This window comes from Anastrepha obliqua, chromosome 1 (assembly GCF_027943255.1).
Source record: "Anastrepha obliqua isolate idAnaObli1 chromosome 1, idAnaObli1_1.0, whole genome shotgun sequence".
Classification (NCBI taxonomy): Eukaryota; Metazoa; Arthropoda; class Insecta; order Diptera; family Tephritidae; genus Anastrepha; species Anastrepha obliqua.
The window spans coordinates 182,327,628-182,346,669 of record NC_072892.1 but is presented as its reverse complement, the minus strand read 5'-3'; the positions used below and the strand labels follow the sequence as shown (position 1 = coordinate 182,346,669).

The following is a 19,042-nucleotide window of genomic DNA, read 5'->3' as shown; positions in this document are numbered from 1 at the left end:
TATTTAGAGGCCAGTATTAACACCTATAACAATGTCAGCCTGTAAATCCAAAGTAGAATCTCTCTTGCCAACAAGTGCTACTTGGACTAAGTAGGCAACTGAGAAGTCAAGCCCTCTCTCGATGTACAAAGCTAACGCTCTACAATGCTCCCATCATTTTCGACCTAACGTATGGCGCAGAAGCTTGGACGATGACAATATACGATGAGTCGTCCCTTGGAGTGTTTGAGAGAAAGATTCTGCTGAAGATTTTTGGGCCTTTGCATATTGGTGATGGCGAGTACCGCAGGCGATGGAACAATAAGCTGCATAAGCTTACGACGATATAGACATAGCGCATCGAGTAAAGATCCAGCGGCTTCGTTGCCAGGGTTATGCAGTCCGAATAGATACAAAAGCTCCGGCTCTGAAAGTATTCGATGCGGGTGCAGAGGAAGAGGAAGGCCTCCTCTGCGTTGGGAAGATCAGGTGGAAAAGGACTTGCCTTCACTTGGTGTATCTACCTGGTGCCGGTTAGCATTAGAAAGAAACGACTGGCAAACACTCTTTGTTAAATTCGGCCAAAATCACTTAAGCGGTTATCGCGACAATTAAGAAAAAGAAGAAGTATAGCTTTATTAAACGCGGTTATTATTTTTGTCGTGATAACGTCTTATAATTCGAATGAACAGGCTGCACGCACGAAAAAATGTGTCGTTACCTTGCTCATTAGTGTTACCTTGCTCATTGCGGTTACCTTGAATGAACTGCAAGCGAAAGCGCGGAACGAACAAAGCAAACGAACGGCAACGTTCGACATCTTGCTCTCTCCTACTTAAGTGAGCGTATATGTGTATGTATATGCGCATATGTACATATATAAATTCACGTATTTGTATTTGCATATGCCTTCTTATTGATTATTATTAATTTGATTTACTTGAAGAATTTAAAATAAAACTAAGTTTGTTAATAATACCTATTGTTTTAATGTTATTATTATTTTTTGACGTCATAACGTCTTATAATTCTATGTAGCCGGCTGCACGCACCAAAAAATGCGTCGTTACCTTGCTTGAACAGCATGTTATGTTATGTTATGTTATGTTATGTTATGTTATGTTATGTTATGTTATGTTATGTTATGTTATGTTATGTTATGTTATGTTATGTTATGTTATGTTATGTTATGTTATGTTATGTTATGTTATGTTATGTTATGTTATGTTATGTTATGTTATGTTATGTTATGTTATGTTATGTTATGTTATGTTATGTTATGTTATGTTATGTTATGTTATGTTATGTTATGTTATGTTATGTTATGTTATGTTATGTTATGTTATGTTATGTTATGTTATGTTATGTTATGTTATGTTATGTTATGTTATGTTATGTTATGTTATGTTATGTTATGTTATGTTATGTTATGTTATGTTATGTTATGTTATGTTATGTTATGTTATGTTATGTTATGTTATGTTATGTTATGTTATGTTATGTTATGTTATGTTATGTTATGTTATGTTATGTTATGTTATGTTATGTTATGTTATGTTATGTTATGTTATGTTATTTTATGTTATGTTATGTTATGTTATGTTATGTTATGTTATGTTATGTTATGTTATGTTATGGTTTGTTATGTTATGTTATGTTATGTTAAAGTATATTATGTTATGTTAATGTTACCTCATTCTCTATATCCATACAAAATATCTATCAAACAAATAAAGTTAAAATTTTCTTTTAAAAAATGCAACCATTCAATCAGTATTTTCTTATGACGTTATCACGTTAAACTATCGTCAGTAAACCGACTTTACAGACAACCTCTTTTTTATATAAATTTTGGTAGCTTAATTATGCATAATTTGCACATTTTCCAACTTACAGCTTTGGCTGACAAAGCGTTCATTGTCACAAGCAATCAAGAATGATAGAATACAAGATTGCACCATCCCAAGAGCCTTGACGGCTGTACAGGCAAGAAATAAAAAAAATTAAATTCAGTAAGATAATCAAAATAATTATGATATGCTGTTAGAGAATGTAAAAATCTAACTTTTGAATTCCATTTTAAAAGAATACAATTAATTACGAATGGATTGGTGCGTAACAATTATTCGGAAGTGCAAAGGTTCCAATCTCCGAGCATGATATACGAAATGATAGAAAACGTTTTTTCTACTAGCATTGGCTCCTTGGTACGTATGACAAAGAGTATTTTGAGTATATTTCTGACATGAAAAAGCTGCTCATACAAAAACATCACCCGGTCGGATTCATTTGATTGTATTCCACTTTTACACATTTACGTTCTTAAGTTCTTTGTATCGTAACTCTCATATTCGATTAACTAATTCATCAGTAAATCTTTCCGTCTAAGGGATACCTTAAAAAGCATTTAAAAAAGGGAAGGTGGCAACGTAGGCGATATTGCTTTCGAAATATTTCCAACAGTACCGGCGAGGTCGTGTTTCCTTCTATCTTGATTGCGTCGCCATTTTCGCAAACTACTACCACAGTATCGATTGGGTACGCATCAAGTGTGATTAAAATATTCTGCTTATAGTATTAAATTATATAGTTAGTAGTTGCGATTGCAATTTTAAAAACAGTTTCAGAAGATTTATTTCCAAGTACCCGGTGAGCAAAGAAATTTTGAAAGAAATGGCTGATGTGGAGAATGGAAACTCGAACGGCAATTACAACGACGAGGTAACTTAGTTTCTAATTTTATATTTCAATTTATATATTTAATATAGCATTAGGTTTATTAACTATGGATTTAAAAAAAAATATATTAAAATAAAGTTTCACATTCTCTCGGGAGGTTTCAAAATGCCGCGTCATGTATAAGCATCACATGGGCAAACAAAATGGCGGACGCTATACGCTATCATAACGGCTTCGTGGTTTCTTTTAGTAATAATTTTTGTTTTAAAACTAAATTTAATTGGTTTGGTATAATAAGGAATTTCAATAACGTGCTAAATACGCTATCCATTTTATTTTAAGTGTATTCATAAAATTAAAAGAACATTTTGTTTAATTTACATGCTGTACTTAAACATGGAGTTTTTTGTTTGTAAATTTACAGCCTATCACTGAACCTGAACAATTAAGAAAGCTTTTCATTGGTGGTTTAGATTACCGCACTACTGACGATGGCTTGAAAGCCCATTTTGAAAAATGGGGCAATATCGTGGACGTGGTTGTAATGAAGGATCCCAAAACAAAACGTTCGCGGGGTTTCGGCTTCATTACTTATTCTCAGTCTTACATGATAGACAATGCACAAAACGCTCGTCCTCATAAAATTGATGGACGTACAGTGGAACCCAAGCGTGCCGTACCACGCCAAGACATTGACAGTCCAAATGCAGGCGCAACTGTTAAGAAATTGTTTGTTGGTGGTCTTCGCGACGACCATGATGAAGAGTGTTTGCGAGAATACTTCAAGTCATACGGTAACATTGTCGGAATAAATATTGTTGCAGACAAGGAAACTGGAAAGAAACGTGGATTCGCATTTATAGAATTTGATGACTATGATCCCGTGGACAAAATTATTTTGCAAAAGAATCATACCATAAAAAATAAAGTCCTCGATGTAAAGAAAGCTATCGCCAAACAGGCAAGTTTTTAAATAACCATATGAAAAAAAATCCTAAATATATATATTTGACAATGAATTAATGTAGGATATGGAACGCCAAGGAGGAGGTGGTGGTGGAGGCGGTGGACGTGGTCAGGGTGGCCGAGGTGGCGGTCGTGGTGGAGAACGTAATAATCAAGGATGGGGTGGAAATAACAGACAGAACGGTGGAAATTGGGGCGGAAATAGTTTTGGAAACAGTGGTAACTTTGGTGGAAACCAAGGTGGCCCTGGCGGTCCTGGTAGCTGGAATAGTCAGCCAACTCCTTGGAATAACCAGGCTGGTAACGAAGGAGGTTGGAATAATGGTGGCGGATTTGGTGGCCCTGGCAATAGCGCCAATAATGGATGGAATGGAAACAATGGTGGGGGTAATTTTGGTAGTGATTATCAACAAAGTTATGGAGGTGGTCCACAAAGGGGTAACAACTTTGGGAATAACCGCTCAGCTCCCTATAATCAATACAACAAAGGTAAAAAGTGGCATCGTACAACTTAATTAAATAATTTTGACTAAAATAAAAAAAAATTGAAGGAGGTAATCCCGGCGGTGGCCAAAGTGGCGGTTTTGGCGGTAATAACTATAACAGCGGCGGAGGCCCCAGTGGCGGCAATATGGGAGGAGGAAACCGAAGATATTAAACTTGCGAGGTATGAAGTTTTCCCATTCATTATGTTTAGTTATAGTTACTATCGTACATAATAGCATCGGTTTTATTACTTTATTTGAAGTTTCTTAATGTTTATTTCACCAGTAGCAATTTTTATGCAATTGTTTTCGGTTTTCGAATAATAGCGGCAATCTATTGCTACCTAAATATAGTTATAAGTATATACTAAACTAATTTAATTACAATAATTTTTCTTTTTAAAAATAGGTAAAGTACATAGTACAATACAATTTCAATCAGAGACAGACAGGCAGTCTAGGCACAGGCAGGCAGGCAGGAAGAGAAATGAAATCAGATGAAATAAACAAATATTGCAGACAACTGCAGTTCAACCGCTAAACTATTATCTACATTTGTGTAGGCAAAAAAGGAAGTTTATACAGATAAATTAATAATTTTAATTCATATTCACACGAGTACAAAGGAAACAGAAAAGCCGAACCTTGTAGTGAACGTATTTATTTTTAATGTAATCGAATGCATATATAGCACACATGGCTATAGAATATCCCATAAACGAAAAAGTACGCATATTTCGTACATTTGATTATCTTCGTAATCTGTGTATTTAAATACCTGTCTTAACTTTCAACTGTCTAATTATTTTACTTGTAAGAGACATTTATAAGTTTTCATAAAAGCATTTAATAATTAAAAGTATTAAATATAATACAAAATAACTTTGAGCCAATTTAGATAAAAATGAACATCATGAATAACTAGATCTACTTGACATAAAAAAAATGAGTTACCCCTATAAATCTAGTAATAGTTTTAAATTATAAACAAAACGCTTGTGGAAGCAGTGTAATAAATTTATGTAAGCCTGAAAAAAATAAGGAAGACTTCTTTTCAAAAAATTTTATCGCATTATAACAGATTTTCCAAGCATTTTAAATTGGTATTACAAAAATAAGAAATTATCGATACAACTATTCCTTCGATTGAACATCATGAACAGCAAAATAACAACGAAATCTAAGGTAGCGCAGTGACAGCAAGCCATACTACCCAGTCTTACAAATGAACCACAGCAATAAGCAAAGGGCTTTTAAAACCTAGTTTGAGTTAAAGCACCACATTAAATTTGCAACAAGTATCCTTAGATAAACGCTTTCAAGAGTTACTAATCATTATATCCGTATTTTTTACAAGATTTGATGTGCAGTGTGCGCATGTTGCTACAGGATTATCTAAAAATTGCGGTTATTGCGACACTTCCGGAGTCTGGCATTTATGGAGGATACCGCAATGCATTCTACGTATCGAGTACTATATAAGGGGTTTGGATTTACACCAAAGGTAGGTAGTAGATTTAAACATTGTGGGCTTGGTCGAGCTGCAGTCTTAACCGCTGTGTTGCACAAATTTTTTTATTTCCTTTTAAGTATCACGGCCGATGAACAATTCTGGCAACTAACTTTGCCAAAGGTATAGCGTTCTAACAGTCAGAAATTCGGTAATTGTTGCGCGCATTCTATTCAATAATTCGGCATCATAAAAATTTTTTATAAATATATTATCAAGGAAAATATTTAAAGAAAACTTAGTGTATGAGAAAAGTATCCGTTTAGCATTTGCAACAGGGCTGCAAACGTTTATAAGTGCTGCAATACTACCGTTTTATTCCGTACCTCGAACAAGCCCATTAACTCTCATGTATTTTATGAATAAAGAATAAAAAAAAAGTCGAATTTGTGTTTTGTTTTACGACATATTTACATAAGCTGCAATTAGAAAAATATTAGAAGTTTTCTTTTAAGATGCTCTGCTCGGTGCTGGATCGACTATGCTCAATTTTCTATAAGAGTTCCAATAGATGCATGTCGTCGACCTGACGGTGCTATGCTATGTCAGCTTTTTTCGATTAGAAAAATTAAGTAATCTGGGCTGGCTGCTGGTCAAAAATTACAGAATGGTATAGTAAAAATTGCAGCTCTAACAATGCCTCCAGAAGGCTTGTGATTTAAGATATTGTGTATTCGAATGCCATAATTTGTATCTGCTGTAACTGGTCTGTGAATGACCTGATATAGCTATCAAGAGGCGGAAGGTGCTGACAATCAAATTTATGACAAAAGGGATTAACTTGATGAATTTTCGGCTTATTTTAGAATTGGGGATATACGCGCAGGTTCCGTAATTCCGAGGGAATTTTTCATATTTTTCATTCATTCATTTCATCTATTTTATTTAATTACACTATGGCTTTAACAACCATTTTTCGAATTAAATTAAGAGTCCAATGCTTCAATATTCTGTCTGAATCACATCTCATAGACTAGACAAAATAGGGTATAGAATTAAAATTAAATCCATTTATTGCTCAATCTAATAAAAAAGAATTAGAACGAACCTTTTTGCGAAGAAGAACCAAGTCTTAAATCTTTGAAACATTGAACTTCTCACTAGAGATCTCAAATATTGGAGTGAAGCAGCATTAACATATAAAAGAATGGAAACGCAAAGATTTGTGAGGTACATAGAAAACTGTCTGGTCAAGAAGATTAGGACAATCAGTGCCACCAGAGATTAGATCAAAGGCAAACGGTGAAGACTGGTTAGTTCTTCCAGTGCCGTGATACTAATAAACTTGCGTGTACTATAAAATGGAAGGTGCTCATACAAATTAACACTTTATCGACCGGGGATTTTTGCTATGAACCTGTTACCGGGGGCATTTTTATAGTTTTTTACCAGTTTTAGTCAAATTGCTTTACACGATTTCATATCGCAATATGATTATTTCATATACGAGTATGACGCCAATTGGCGTCCCCGGTCGATAACGTTAGTTTTGGTTAGGACGCCAATTGGCGTGCCCGGTCGTTAAAGTGTTAAGAGATTGAATAACAACACGAATGCTATTTTTTGCACTTTTTCGATTCTGCTTGCCAATTTTGAGCAAAGTAATGTATTAGAAAGATGATGCAGAAACTTCGACGATGACAATATCCGATGGGGCAACCCTTGGAGTGTTTGAGAGGAAGGTTTTTTGGCCTTTGTACGTTGTACGAATATCGCGCGCGATGGAAAAATGAGCTTTACGGTGATGTATGTAGACAGAGTACAGCAAATAAAAATCCAGCGACTTCGCTGGGTAAGTCAAGCCGGGAATACAAACTCTGGTGGTAGCAGAGAAAGAGGGTGCAAGTACAGTCAGGTTCAAACAATTTGATCTAGTAATCCGTGGTTATCTGATAATTCAAGTGAAACTGTGCTTTGCTCGAAAATAAAGATGTATCAGAGTATTATATTATTCCATCCAACTGTACTTGGCAGCAGTAAAATTTCACTAGCTGTGATACTGTGCTTGATTTATTGGTTCACTTGAATAGAGGCACTAACCAAATAAGAAAAAATGATAAATACAGGATTTTGTTTTTACATTTATTATTTAACCCTTTCCCTCCGACTTTTGCAGGGGAGTTGCTCAAACTTTATTTTTGAGTTTTTGGATACCCATTCGTACTTTATGTGCGTAGAAACTAGATGAAGCTTGTAACTTATGTAGATAACGGTATTTTGAGGTGGGACATATGTGTCCCAACAGTATTTCAAAATGGGATATATTTGTCCCAACAGGGTACAAACTACACCTAGAAAGTAGAAAAATTTTTTTGGTAATAACATATGATTTGTACTTTTATTTATTTTATGAATGTGATGAAGCGAAACATTGTATACAGAATGGCAAATTACAAGCCCGGCAAATAATTTTTGTTCTTTTCTCGACTTTTCGATTGGCGCATGCTACGCACCGACGTCTTTTAGACTGCTCTATGGGTAAATGATCCACATTGCCATTGATTTGTACCTATTCGATGGTCTTCTAGACCGACGGGATCGTTTATATGCAGTAGATTCCTTTCCTTTTTCAATTAGCGACTCAGCAATCTCGACCAGCACTGGTAAGAAGGCAGGTTTCTTCCTATTCAGCTCCGAATATATAACCCAAGTGTTTACAGCAGCCATCATCATGCCACGATAAAATACTTTTTCCACCATTTATTTGATTTTCTGTTTATATCATACAATCCCTACATTTGATCTGCCAAGTCCACACCGCCCATTATTGCGCGGTACGTCTTTACGATGTCAGGGCATGGAAACTCTGCCTCAGTTCCATCTTTCATTTTGCATCTAACAGTGCTCATTTCAGATGTGTGGCAGTTACTGAGCAGCATTACCTCTTTGACGTCCTGCCACTTTACCGCCATGGTACCTGCAATCAAGAAAGTTGCTTAAAAAATTAATTAAAGGGCTTTAGTTTGACTTCGTACCCGCCGAATCAACTTTGAAAATAGCTTCGCCTCGCTGCAATTTTTCTGGTTTCTTCGGAACATTCTTCCGGTTGGACATGCATGTTCCCAAAGCTGGATATTGTATGTTGTTAATAAGATTAACAGTGGTGAAAAAACGATCAAAGCAAAGTGTCACGTCAGGGTTGGAAATCGTTGCTGCAAGATCATTCACAACTCGTTCGCCGAGTGTCCCTTCAGGGACAGATCCTTCTTTTCCACAATAGATACTCATGTCATAGAATCGCAGCGAAGCCACATTTTGATGCCCCGTTTCACTGGCTTGAGTGGCATATATTGCTTGAGTGATAAACGCCCTTTGAATTTAGTCATTTGTTCATCGATACTTTGGAAGCTACTATCATCCCGGCAGGCTTTGAAAGTTGTTTTCAAGCAATTCATGAAATCGTCAATAGGGCTTTCCTGCATCTGCAGGCTTGTCAACTGGAGCAAAATATAGCTTTGACATTATCTGCTCAAAACGATCACGTGACATGGCTGATTTTATAGATTCATTGCTCAGTGAGTTATGATTCGACCAGTAGTTTTTAATCGACGGCACATGGTTATACGACATGATAAACATGCATCCAAGTAATATATCATTTTCACCGGAGTCCGTCCGAAGAAGTTTTTTTTTTGTTTCGCTCCGTTATGGGTATTTTCCTGAGCCTCTCACATTGGGTAATGTACAAAGACATGCTTCTTGGAAGCAATTTGCGAAAAATTTCGTAGCAATTAAATTACTGCAATTTTGCATTCGCGGTGGTTACTAACCGATTTTCTTGAAACAAACGACTCAGTGTGCTTCGGTGTGATTCAGGTTGATCGTCTATGCCACCATTCTCGTCACTCAATCCGGTCTCCTCTGAATCGCTGGAAAAATCGTCATTGCCAGTGGCTTTATCTAACTCAGGACTATAAATATCATCACTTTCGTCACTCAAATCAGTTCCTGATTCCATGGATTCATCATCATCTTCTTGAAGTAATGCACTAATTTGATCGCGATTTAATTTCGACATGTTTGCCGTCTACGAGGTTGCAAAAATAAAAAAATTAGCTGTACATTATGTACAACGTACTGCTGGGACATACATACATATATGTCCCTATATAAAGCCCTGCTTCGACACATGCATCCCAAAATTAATTTTCGCTGAATATTTTTCACAAAACTCTTATTAAAATATATATTTGTACTTACCAGTAAAAGGGCAATATTTTTCTTTAGAAAAATCAACACTTATAAAAATACGTATTATATCACCAAAATTACGCGTAAATTTGATGCAATATTAACGACTGCTCACAAACAACTGATCAAAACTAAACACGATTGAAACAGTGTGGAATGCGGATAACGGTAAATTGTAAGTATTGTTCGGAGCTACTGATTGGGACATTTTCGTTGAGTTTCCTATGAAAATTGCAAGTTTCAGTGTGAAGTGAACATGTTGTGAGATATCAGTGTCCCAGCAGTAGCGAAAGGGTTAAAGCTTAAGGGGGAAGTCTACTGTGACAAGGGGGAAAACAGGCTTATTTTCCGGATTTTATTTCTAACAAAATATTGCTCGTACATAAAATCTATTTAAACTCTTATCTTTATTATATATTTAAGTTTTTGAAAAAAAAATTTTAAGTTTTTGTGTTTTTTCCCTTGTCACAGTAGACTCCCCCCTTAACAGTTCGTGCTATCACCTTGTTTATAAATTACTTCGTAAACACGTTGATGAATAGATTTGTACAAATTCTCCAGATAGCCTGATGCAATTTCAGGCTACGCCGTTTGAATGATTCGAATTAAAGTCTTTTTGTCTTCGCATTGTTGCCCATTCTCATAGACCTTACGAGCAAGCTCCATAGATTTTTAATAATGTTCATATCTGGGAAATATGATGGCTATGCTAAAGATTGAACATTTTAGGACGCAATCCAGGTTTTAGCCACACTTGAAGTGTGTACAGGTGCATTATCCTGTTGAGAGATCCGATTAATAGGTTCAAATTTTTTACGAATCTCGGTGGAAAAGATGATTTCAACGGAGCTTTATAGCTGTTTCCCGTCATTTGGAAGTCTATAGTCACTTGCTGGCGCTTTGCGGAAAGAAAATACCTCTACATTCACATAAAGCAATTTATTTTCTCGTATCCTCTTTTTTTTAATAAGATGCCGTCTCCTCACTATCTATTATTGTAAAACAAAAACACAAAATCACCAATTAACAATTCTCTCAAACTCAGTACTTGGCTTTCGGTGGAAGCCACAAGTCTTTTGAACTGTATTTCGTAGCTGGGTATTATTCCTACCAAAAATGAGAAATGGGCCAGGACTGAACTTTCTCCATTAGGTCAATGTTCACTGATTTAATGTAAATGCGGAAATTTTCAATGGAATTTACAGAAGTGGATTACAGAACTGGCGCGATTGCTTAAGTTATGAGTCGAAGATTCCAAAACGGTAAACAGTTTTTGTTTTAAACATTTATTAACAGGGATAAGTACATTTCCCACAACTTTATAAAAAACGCAACTAATAAATAGATACGAAGTTTCCTAAATCAACGGTGTGCTCCAAACTCGATGGCAAGAGGGACAATTTGAGTTTCGCTTTAAAAATGTCTTTATACACTCCTTGTGAATTTTTTCGTCACACATCGAACATTTTATATCCTGCATATAATTAAATTAATTTTTGTTTATAAATATATTTACATTTCTTACCCATAAAACAATCTTTTTGCAAAGTGGACAGTCTTTGACATATTCTGAGTAATGTGTTTTTAGATGGCTTGCATATTCCACTAACATACGTGGACCAAAATATATTTTATCATCAATTTTCAAAAAGTATCCCTGATCAGTCCATTTTTTTATTAGATTTTGAATGCGGGTCTTTGACAATTGCTTCTTCGCAGTTGGCGTAAGATTCGGGAGATTGTAAATTTCTGTCCACGATATTCCGTAATCTCCTTGGGGAGCTATTGCTTCGACTAATTTGGCAAAATACATCTGATCTGCTTCACTATAATGGCGCTGGAACTTGCTGGCCGACGTTTCGAATGTAAGACCAAAAACCAAAAACTCCTCACCCAGTAAGGGATGATTTACAAAATTTAACTCTTGATTCAATTCTTTTAAGTCGTCATTTATTTCCATTACTAATTTTTTAAGATCTTGGACTACATTGTCGGCGCCATCTATAACAACACAGTGTAAATTGCATAAGAAAACTGGGTTTAAAATTGTGTACTAACATGCTTGACCAATTGGCGTTAGGACATTGCGAATTTGCTCCGTGCTCAAGCATCCATGGTTAATGCACGTTTGCAGGAAGGCTGTTTTCACTTCACTCCGCATTCTGAACAATATTTACTTCCTTATAACTATTCTCCGTTACAAATATATTTCTGGATGGCTGAATAAAATTGTACAATTCAGAAATACGCCGGGGGTAAATGTTTATTAAGCGGTATCAAGGTGGATTTATTATAAATTCGCCTTGAGCGGTATAAACAATCCCAAAAATAACAACAAATATGAAGTTGCCACATCGCCAAGTATAAATACCAAAATATTAGGTAAATCTCGCGGTGTACAGAATACAGAAAACAACAGTCTCCGACGATTGGTACATTCTTTTCGCGATTTTGATAACAAATGACGTCAGAGCTGCGAACAAAACAAACAGAAGAAAGACAAGTTACTCGTTTGTGAATATTCCTTGAACGGCTTGGCGATTATGTGATTTTTTAATCATAGATAATAACTATACTTGCACACTTATATGGATGCATGAGCGTTCGCCCAAGGTATTATTTAGTTTTTACTTTGATGTTTTTTTGTGTATACGCGTAAAAATAATGATCTATTACACAGAAAATACAGGGTTGTATGTCAAAAAGTATGGTTATTATCTTGGATTATTTTATCTCAGATTTTGGGAGAGAAATTTGGTATGGGAAATCTCGTTTTTTAATTACGGACCGGGAGTTAAGCACGAAAAAGTAGATCATCTACTTACATGTGAACGTATTATAAATGAAATGCACGCCAGCAAAGAAAATAAGTCTGTAAACATAATTACAATACAATTTTTGTTTGATTGTCAATTTTGCAGGTAATCTGCCATGTGTGAAGGGGAATATTAATTTTTGTGGATTTATTGCTAATTACTGCATATGTGAACGTACTTTTAGTTAATTACCAAGGGCTTTGGGTTACTGTGTCCAAATGTGTGAAACGATTCAAAAATTTTAACACACACTTGGAGTCAATAGTCCAAACATTAATTTAATTTCAAATGATAAAACATTTCTGTATACTAATTTATTAAAAAACTCAGTTAGAAAAATGAATTTTTTGTAAATTTCGGAAATAGGCATACATTTATTACTCTTATTGGTTGGGGTTAAGTATAATGTCACATGGGTAATTTTTGGGCAAATGATTTATTTAATGAAACTTGGTGGAGATGTTGAGTAGTTCCTGAACAACCTTTATAACTCCCAATATTGCGGAAATGATAGTTTGCAATTATTTGTCTTCAAAGTGCCTTCGGGAACTTCACTACAGTTTGGCACATTATAATATACATAATTTCTTCTCAGCTTCACTTCAATTCATAAAATGTAAGTTCTATGCAAAAATACTTTGGATGGCGTAGCCGGAGTTGGACTGATTAGGGTTATTTTCTTGAAGCGCCGCCGAATGCCGCCCAAGCGGAAGGATGTTCTATTCATTCTCACGACAGTCGGTTCTACGTAACCGGGACGACCCTGGCATTATTATCCATATGTACATATGCGTAACGTATGCGGAATGTTTTTGCTGCTACAACAACAAAAACCACGAGGAGCTCTTTGTAAAGTTTATCGAGCAATACAATACACTCATAAACCTTACTTTTTGGTTTTTAATTACTTAATTTTTTTGTGATAGCTTTTGTATCATTCTTTTTAAGTTTCGATGAGTTATATGCGTGTATAACGTTTTTTCCATATAAAACAATGTTTATATTTTCAAAAATGTTTCTCAATTCTATAGTAAAGCAAAAAATAGTGTAGTTGTACAAATATCCATCCAGCGAACGTAAGAAATTATTTACATACATATATGTATATGTATCAATTATTTAAATAATTATGATTGGCAGTTTCCACATGTTTTCGTTTACTCATCCCCTTCACAAACAACTAAACCAACTTCCTTTTGCTTGTTTTTCCGCAGCAGTGACATCACGGCGGATTGGGAAGCTGCTATCTTAGTAACAACTTTTGCATGTATTTTGTTTTTATAAAAAGTGATTCTTATTCACGGTATACAGAATTCTAAAGGTGGCGCCTTCCGAAAAGCTCGACTCTATTTTTCGCTATTTTGACAACCAGTTGACGTCAAAGACTTCAAATAAACAAACGAACAAAAGAAAGAAAAAGTACTTGATTGAAAATATTCAATGAAGGACTTGCTAATATTGTGATGTTAAGGTTTTTGAGCTTAAATTAAACAAACTCATAAAAATTAAGTGCCGCGTATTAAATTTGGAAGCACTAATTATAAAAAATACCTCAAAATGTAGTTGTTTTGCGTTTTTGTTTTTCGATGACACCGTCCTTTGCATGTGCAGCTATATAACTTTACTATGTCGTAGAATAGACGTGAGAAAAATGAAAAAAAAAAAAAAAATTCAGGTCAAATAAGAACCACCCTAATATAATAGTTATACGACGTTCGCCGAATTGATTGACATTTGTTTTTTATTTGAATAAAAAGTACCATTGGGTTCTCGAAATATGTGCATATATATTTTTGTTGTAGTTTTTGTTTACTAGTTATATTCCTACATATACTTTAATTAAGGCGGTCTACAATTTTTTTTACTTTTGTATGTAATTATTTTTAGTTCTTAACTTAAATTTTTTTTTTTATTTTTTTTTTTTTAAAGCTTACATGATAATAAAATTAAAAGTAAACTAAGCAAACGCAGCGCTAGCAGCAGAGGCTTTCGGCTGTCTGGTGCTGTACTATATGTTGAATCAGATACGACGGAGTAGGTCGGTGTCCTTCAGAAATTTGTAAATATTTTTGATGTTTTCTTCAGTGGCTTCTTTTAGAAGTAGAAGAGGATCTGTGTTGCTGAAGTGGTGATGCCTTTGAGAAGCAAGTTCTGGGCAGGATACCAGTAGGTGATGGTTGGCAGAAGGGGCAGGTGTTGGATGTAGTACCCTGTAATAGGTGTACGCTGGTAATTATGGTGTGCCCAATACGGAGTCGTGTGTATGGGGTAATGTGTTTGGTGGGTACCGATGTTGGATAGGCAGGTTTTGAACGTTTGGGGTTGATGTTGGAATAATGGTGTTTGTAATACGACCATTCACGAAGTAACTTAGTTTGCCTCTGTTCATGAATAAATCGGTGTATGTCGCTAGGTAGGATGACTTCTGATGTGACTGTTGGTGTAATGCACATGTCTTTGGCAATTGTATCTGCCAGTGTGTTACCCTGGATGCCGCAGTGCCCAGGTATCCATATAATTTTGATGCTACTCCGATGGGTTATTAGTATGGTATGTTTTTGATACTGTCGATTATTTTGCTTGATTTTTTGTTGTTTTTAATGGCTTGGAAGCAGAAAAAACTGTCGGAGCAAATTATATGCTTAGCCTTACTTTTGGCGCAGTATTGAATGGCTTGTAATATGGCGGTTGCTTCAGCGGTGAAAATAGAGCAGAATGAAAATAGAAGGCCGTACGCGATAACTTCCTGATTTTCTTTTACCACTGCGTAGGAAGTGTGGGATCCCTTTTACTCGTCAGTAAAAATCAATTTCCACCCGTTAAATTGTAGTCTGCGATAGATTCGGCGAACTTGGCCCTGTAAGCGGCGTTTGGAGTATTCTCTTTCCGTAAATTAACTAGGTCGTTGATAAAAGATTTTTTGCTGACCGCCCACGGTGGCTGATTGATGTACCGCAGAGTGTGTAGTTTAGAGCGCAGTTCCGCATGTTCAGCAAATAAGGTGCAGGTGTGTATTGATGAGGGTATTTTTGGTGTAGATACGCGTGAGGTTGCAGATTGAAAGTCTTTGCCAATAAGAAGGTTGAGGCTTTGAGTAAGCTTTGGATAGAGCCTGAATATTTTGTCCTCCATGTTGTCGTATAGAGACGGAAGGCCCGATTCGGCAAGAATGGCCTTTATGAGCGATGTCGGAAAGGCGCGTATGGATCTGCGTACTGCGGCATGGTAGGCGGCAGCAAGCACCTTTAGGTTTTGTTTGGCGTGTAATCCATAAACAGCTAGTCCGTAATTAATGGTTGATAGGATGAGGGCTTTCACCACGTTAATCAGAAGAGTTGAGTTAATTAGCGAGCGTTTGCTTGATAAGTATTTAATAATATTTAACTTAACTTATAGTTTTTCCCTAACATATTTACAGTGCTGATGGAAGGAATATTTGGGATCGAATATAATACCAATAAACTTAAGATTACCTGTATTTACAACATTTACGCCATTGAAGGTAAGGGAAGAAGGGGGAAACTCCCGTTTTTTACATATATGAAGCATTTTGGTTTTACTAGGACAAATTGAAGGGCCTGAGGATAGAGACCAGGTGGATAAAAGGTGTAGGATTTTGGAAAAGGTTCGCATTACTTCCGCTTGATCCTTGGATTTGGAGAATAGCAATACATCGTCTGCGTATATTTGATGTTGGATTGTTGAAAACTTGTACAAAATGGTACTAATTTCGTTAAAAGCTATAATGAACAAAATGACCGATAAAAGGGATCCCTGTGGAGTGCCATTATCGAGTGGAAAAATGGGAGAGCGGGTGTTGGATATAAGGACACGTAATTTTCTGTTCGAGCGAAATGATTTTATGAAATTGTACAATTTGGAACCGATCTTCCATTTGTCGAGTTGTCTGAGTACAATCTGAATTCCAATCCGATCAAATGCTTTTTGAAAGTCGAGTGAAAGCAGGGAGATGTGGTTTTTGCTGGAAAACGCGTTTGAAATAAAATGGTCAAGATGTAATAGGGCATCTGCTGTGCTTTGTCTCTTTTTGAAGGCGACTTGATTTGGGTGGATGAGTTTGTTTGAGTGGGCATATCAGGTTAGTCTGGTAGCGATTATCTTCTCCATTAATTTACATAGGCAGGGAAGGAGTGAAATTGGGCGATAGCTGTTGACGTCGCAAGGTGATTCTCCGGGTTTTAGGAGAGGAATTACTACGCTTGTTTTCCATACGTGTGGGTAGTGAGCTGAGGTGAGGATATTGTTGTAATGCTTGATTAAACGGCGAAGGAGGGAAAGAGGGAGATGCTTAATCATGGGATAGGGTATTTTATCGATGCTGGGAGTCTGGCCTTTTGTTGCGGCCAGGGCAAGTTTGAGCTCAAGGAGAGATATGTCGGCTTCTAAGAGTCTGGCAGAGTAGGAGAGATTAGAAGGAGTGGTACGATTTTGGGGGACTAGCGAGTGTTTAGCGATAATAAATTCGGGAGGAAAAGTGTGGTCTGAAGAGGCATTAGAAAAATGGCTGGCAAATTCTTGAGCTATATCGCAAGGATATAGAAGATTGCCGCGAGAGGAATTAAGGGAGTTGATTTGGGAATTGCAAGGTACACCAGTGAGCTTTTTGATGTCTGCCCATATCCTCTTAGCGTCGGATGACGCAGAAATTCTGCTGGTGAACTTTTGAAAACAGTGCAGCTTTGCATTCTTAATTGTGCGTTCAATTTTCTGTATTGAATGAGATTTGAAGTGGATCGATTGCGTTTTAAATAGTGCCAAGCAACACGCTAGCCTAAGGGAGGCAATTTCTTTGTTCCACCATAATGGGGCTGGTTTTACTGGTTTTGTTGAGGACAGGGGTATGGAGGCGTTGGCCGCACATCGAATCGCTTTATGGAGGTTGGAGGTTTCTAGGTTAATATTGAAAGACAGTGGTAAGGAGTTGGAATAGGACTCGCAAGCAAGTTCGAATTTGTTCCAATCCGCTCTATCAGTTTTAAATTTGATTCTAGGGGAAAAAGGAACAGTGTGTCGGGAGGTGTGAATTTTGATAAGGATAGGGAAGTGATCGCTGCCGTGAAGGTCATCTATGAGGGACCATGATGAGTTGTTGGAGAAGGAGGGAGATGACAGGGTAAGGTCAATATGGGTAAAGGTTGAGTGAGTTGAGAAGTGGGTGGGGGAGCCGTCATTGAGTACAATACAGTCAGAAGTATGGATTACGTCTTCTATAGCGCGCCCTCTCTGATTAGAGGAGCTAGAGCCCCAGAAGGGGCTCCAAGCATTAAAATCGCCTGCAAGGATATAGGGTTGAGGAGGGGAGGGAAAAAGGTTGTAAAAATCAGCGGTCGTTATTGATTGAATAGGCGCAAGTTATTATGAAATTGGAAGAAGTTTGTAGTTCTATGGATAGTGAGGAAATATTGGATGGGGTGGGAAAGTTGCGGTGGGGTAGGTTACGCTTAACAAGAATAGCGATTCCTTGTTTATTGGCGTTGATGTGGGGAAGATTATGGAAGTGCCCTACATAAGTTTTGGGAGTGGGGGCATAGGAATTATGGGTGAGGTGGGTCTCATTTAGAAGTATGACGGAGGGTTTATACATCTTTATTAGGATTTCAAGTTCTATGTAGTTATTTTTGGGTTATTAGGGTTGCTATTATAAATTTTCCACGCTTCTCTAATAGTGCATCGGCGCTCTATTTTTATCTTATTAACGGACTTGTGTTTCAAAAAAGTGGGACAGCAAGGATCGTTGGACGAATGTGTCTCTGCTTGACAGTTCACACAAAATAGTCCTGGGCATGGATGATGTGGCGGTGGAGTGGCGCACTGGCTACATACCTCAATGTTGCGACATCTGTTTTTTGTGTGGCCTAGCCTTTGGCAGGTTTTGCATCGCATCGGATTAGGGATGTGTTCTAGCACACGGACCCTTTCCCAACCTAATTTAATGAATTCAGGTCTCTGGATAAGATCGAACGTCACGATTGCAGCACCCGTAGAAATAGTTTGTCCCCTTCTTTACGCATGATTTTTTTAACTTCGATCACTTTTTGGTCAATCAATCCTTCAGTTAATTCTACTTCAGAGAGGTTGATGAGGTTTCTCGAAAAAATTCTGCCTTGCGTTGTGTTTAAGCCTTTGTGGGATGTAATCTTTGCAGGTATGATGCCTATGTGGGTTGCTTTAAGGAACTTTTCGGCTGATTTGGTATTTTCGACCTTGAGAAGCAGGTCACCTGATCTTAATTCCGTAACAACGATGTTATCGGCGCAAATGTGTCTTAAGCCTCTTTCTATTTGGAAGACATTATATGATGATAATGGACGAATAGCGCTCGTCAACAAGTGGTCCGATAGCGCTTGCGACTAGGAATCGAGGAATGTGATCGTCGTTTTGTTTTGGCACAGGAA

At 36.8% G+C, this 19,042-nt stretch overlaps 3 protein-coding genes across 3 annotated transcripts in view; 2 read left to right on the top strand and 1 right to left on the bottom strand.

Annotated features, from left to right (window-relative positions):
- Window positions 1–2,471: 2,471 nt before the first annotated feature.
- On the top strand, window positions 2,472–5,150 carry LOC129242992 (heterogeneous nuclear ribonucleoprotein 87F-like). The gene is made up of 5 exons (XM_054879998.1): window positions 2,472–2,700; window positions 3,083–3,619; window positions 3,687–4,113; window positions 4,176–4,291; window positions 4,519–5,150. Exons 1-4 carry the CDS (start codon window positions 2,653–2,655, stop codon window positions 4,280–4,282), a joined length of 1,119 nt encoding a protein of 372 aa, XP_054735973.1. The 5' UTR covers window positions 2,472–2,652; the 3' UTR covers window positions 4,283–4,291; window positions 4,519–5,150.
- A 128-nt stretch (window positions 5,151–5,278) lies between these two features.
- LOC129242976 (gamma-aminobutyric acid type B receptor subunit 2) overlaps window positions 5,279–19,042 on the top strand; it is a 40,106-nt gene continuing 26,342 nt past the window's right edge. Inside the window, exon 1 of the mRNA XM_054879977.1 lies at window positions 5,279–5,613. The gene's annotated coding sequence lies outside the window, so the exon portion shown is untranslated. The remainder of the gene's footprint in view (window positions 5,614–19,042) is intronic.
- LOC129243009 (non-structural maintenance of chromosomes element 1 homolog) lies at window positions 11,081–12,256 on the bottom strand. The gene is made up of 3 exons (XM_054880023.1): window positions 11,869–12,256; window positions 11,336–11,811; window positions 11,081–11,284 (listed from the first exon to the last, which is right to left on the bottom strand). Exons 1-3 carry the CDS (start codon window positions 11,969–11,971, stop codon window positions 11,168–11,170), a joined length of 696 nt encoding a protein of 231 aa, XP_054735998.1. The 5' UTR covers window positions 11,972–12,256; the 3' UTR covers window positions 11,081–11,167.

What these genes read in the sequence shown, in the direction of transcription:
- LOC129242992 (XM_054879998.1), top strand. Translation starts at nt 2,653, where the DNA reads ATGGCTGATGTGGAGAATGGAAACTCGAACGGCAATTACAACGACGAG. An exon ending in AGAAAGCTATCGCCAAACAG is followed by an intron (nt 3,620 to 3,686) that starts GCAAGTTTTTAA and finishes GAATTAATGTAG; the next exon opens with GATATGGAACGCCAAGGAGG. An exon ending in CTATAATCAATACAACAAAG is followed by an intron (nt 4,114 to 4,175) that starts GTAAAAAGTGGC and finishes AAAAAATTGAAG; the next exon opens with GAGGTAATCCCGGCGGTGGC.
- LOC129243009 (XM_054880023.1), bottom strand. Translation starts at nt 11,971, where the DNA reads ATGCGGAGTGAAGTGAAAACAGCCTTCCTGCAAACGTGCATTAACCAT. An exon ending in AACGCCAATTGGTCAAGCAT is followed by an intron (nt 11,812 to 11,868) that starts GTTAGTACACAA and finishes GTGTTGTTATAG; the next exon opens with ATGGCGCCGACAATGTAGTC. An exon ending in GCAAAAAGATTGTTTTATGG is followed by an intron (nt 11,285 to 11,335) that starts GTAAGAAATGTA and finishes AATTATATGCAG; the next exon opens with GATATAAAATGTTCGATGTG.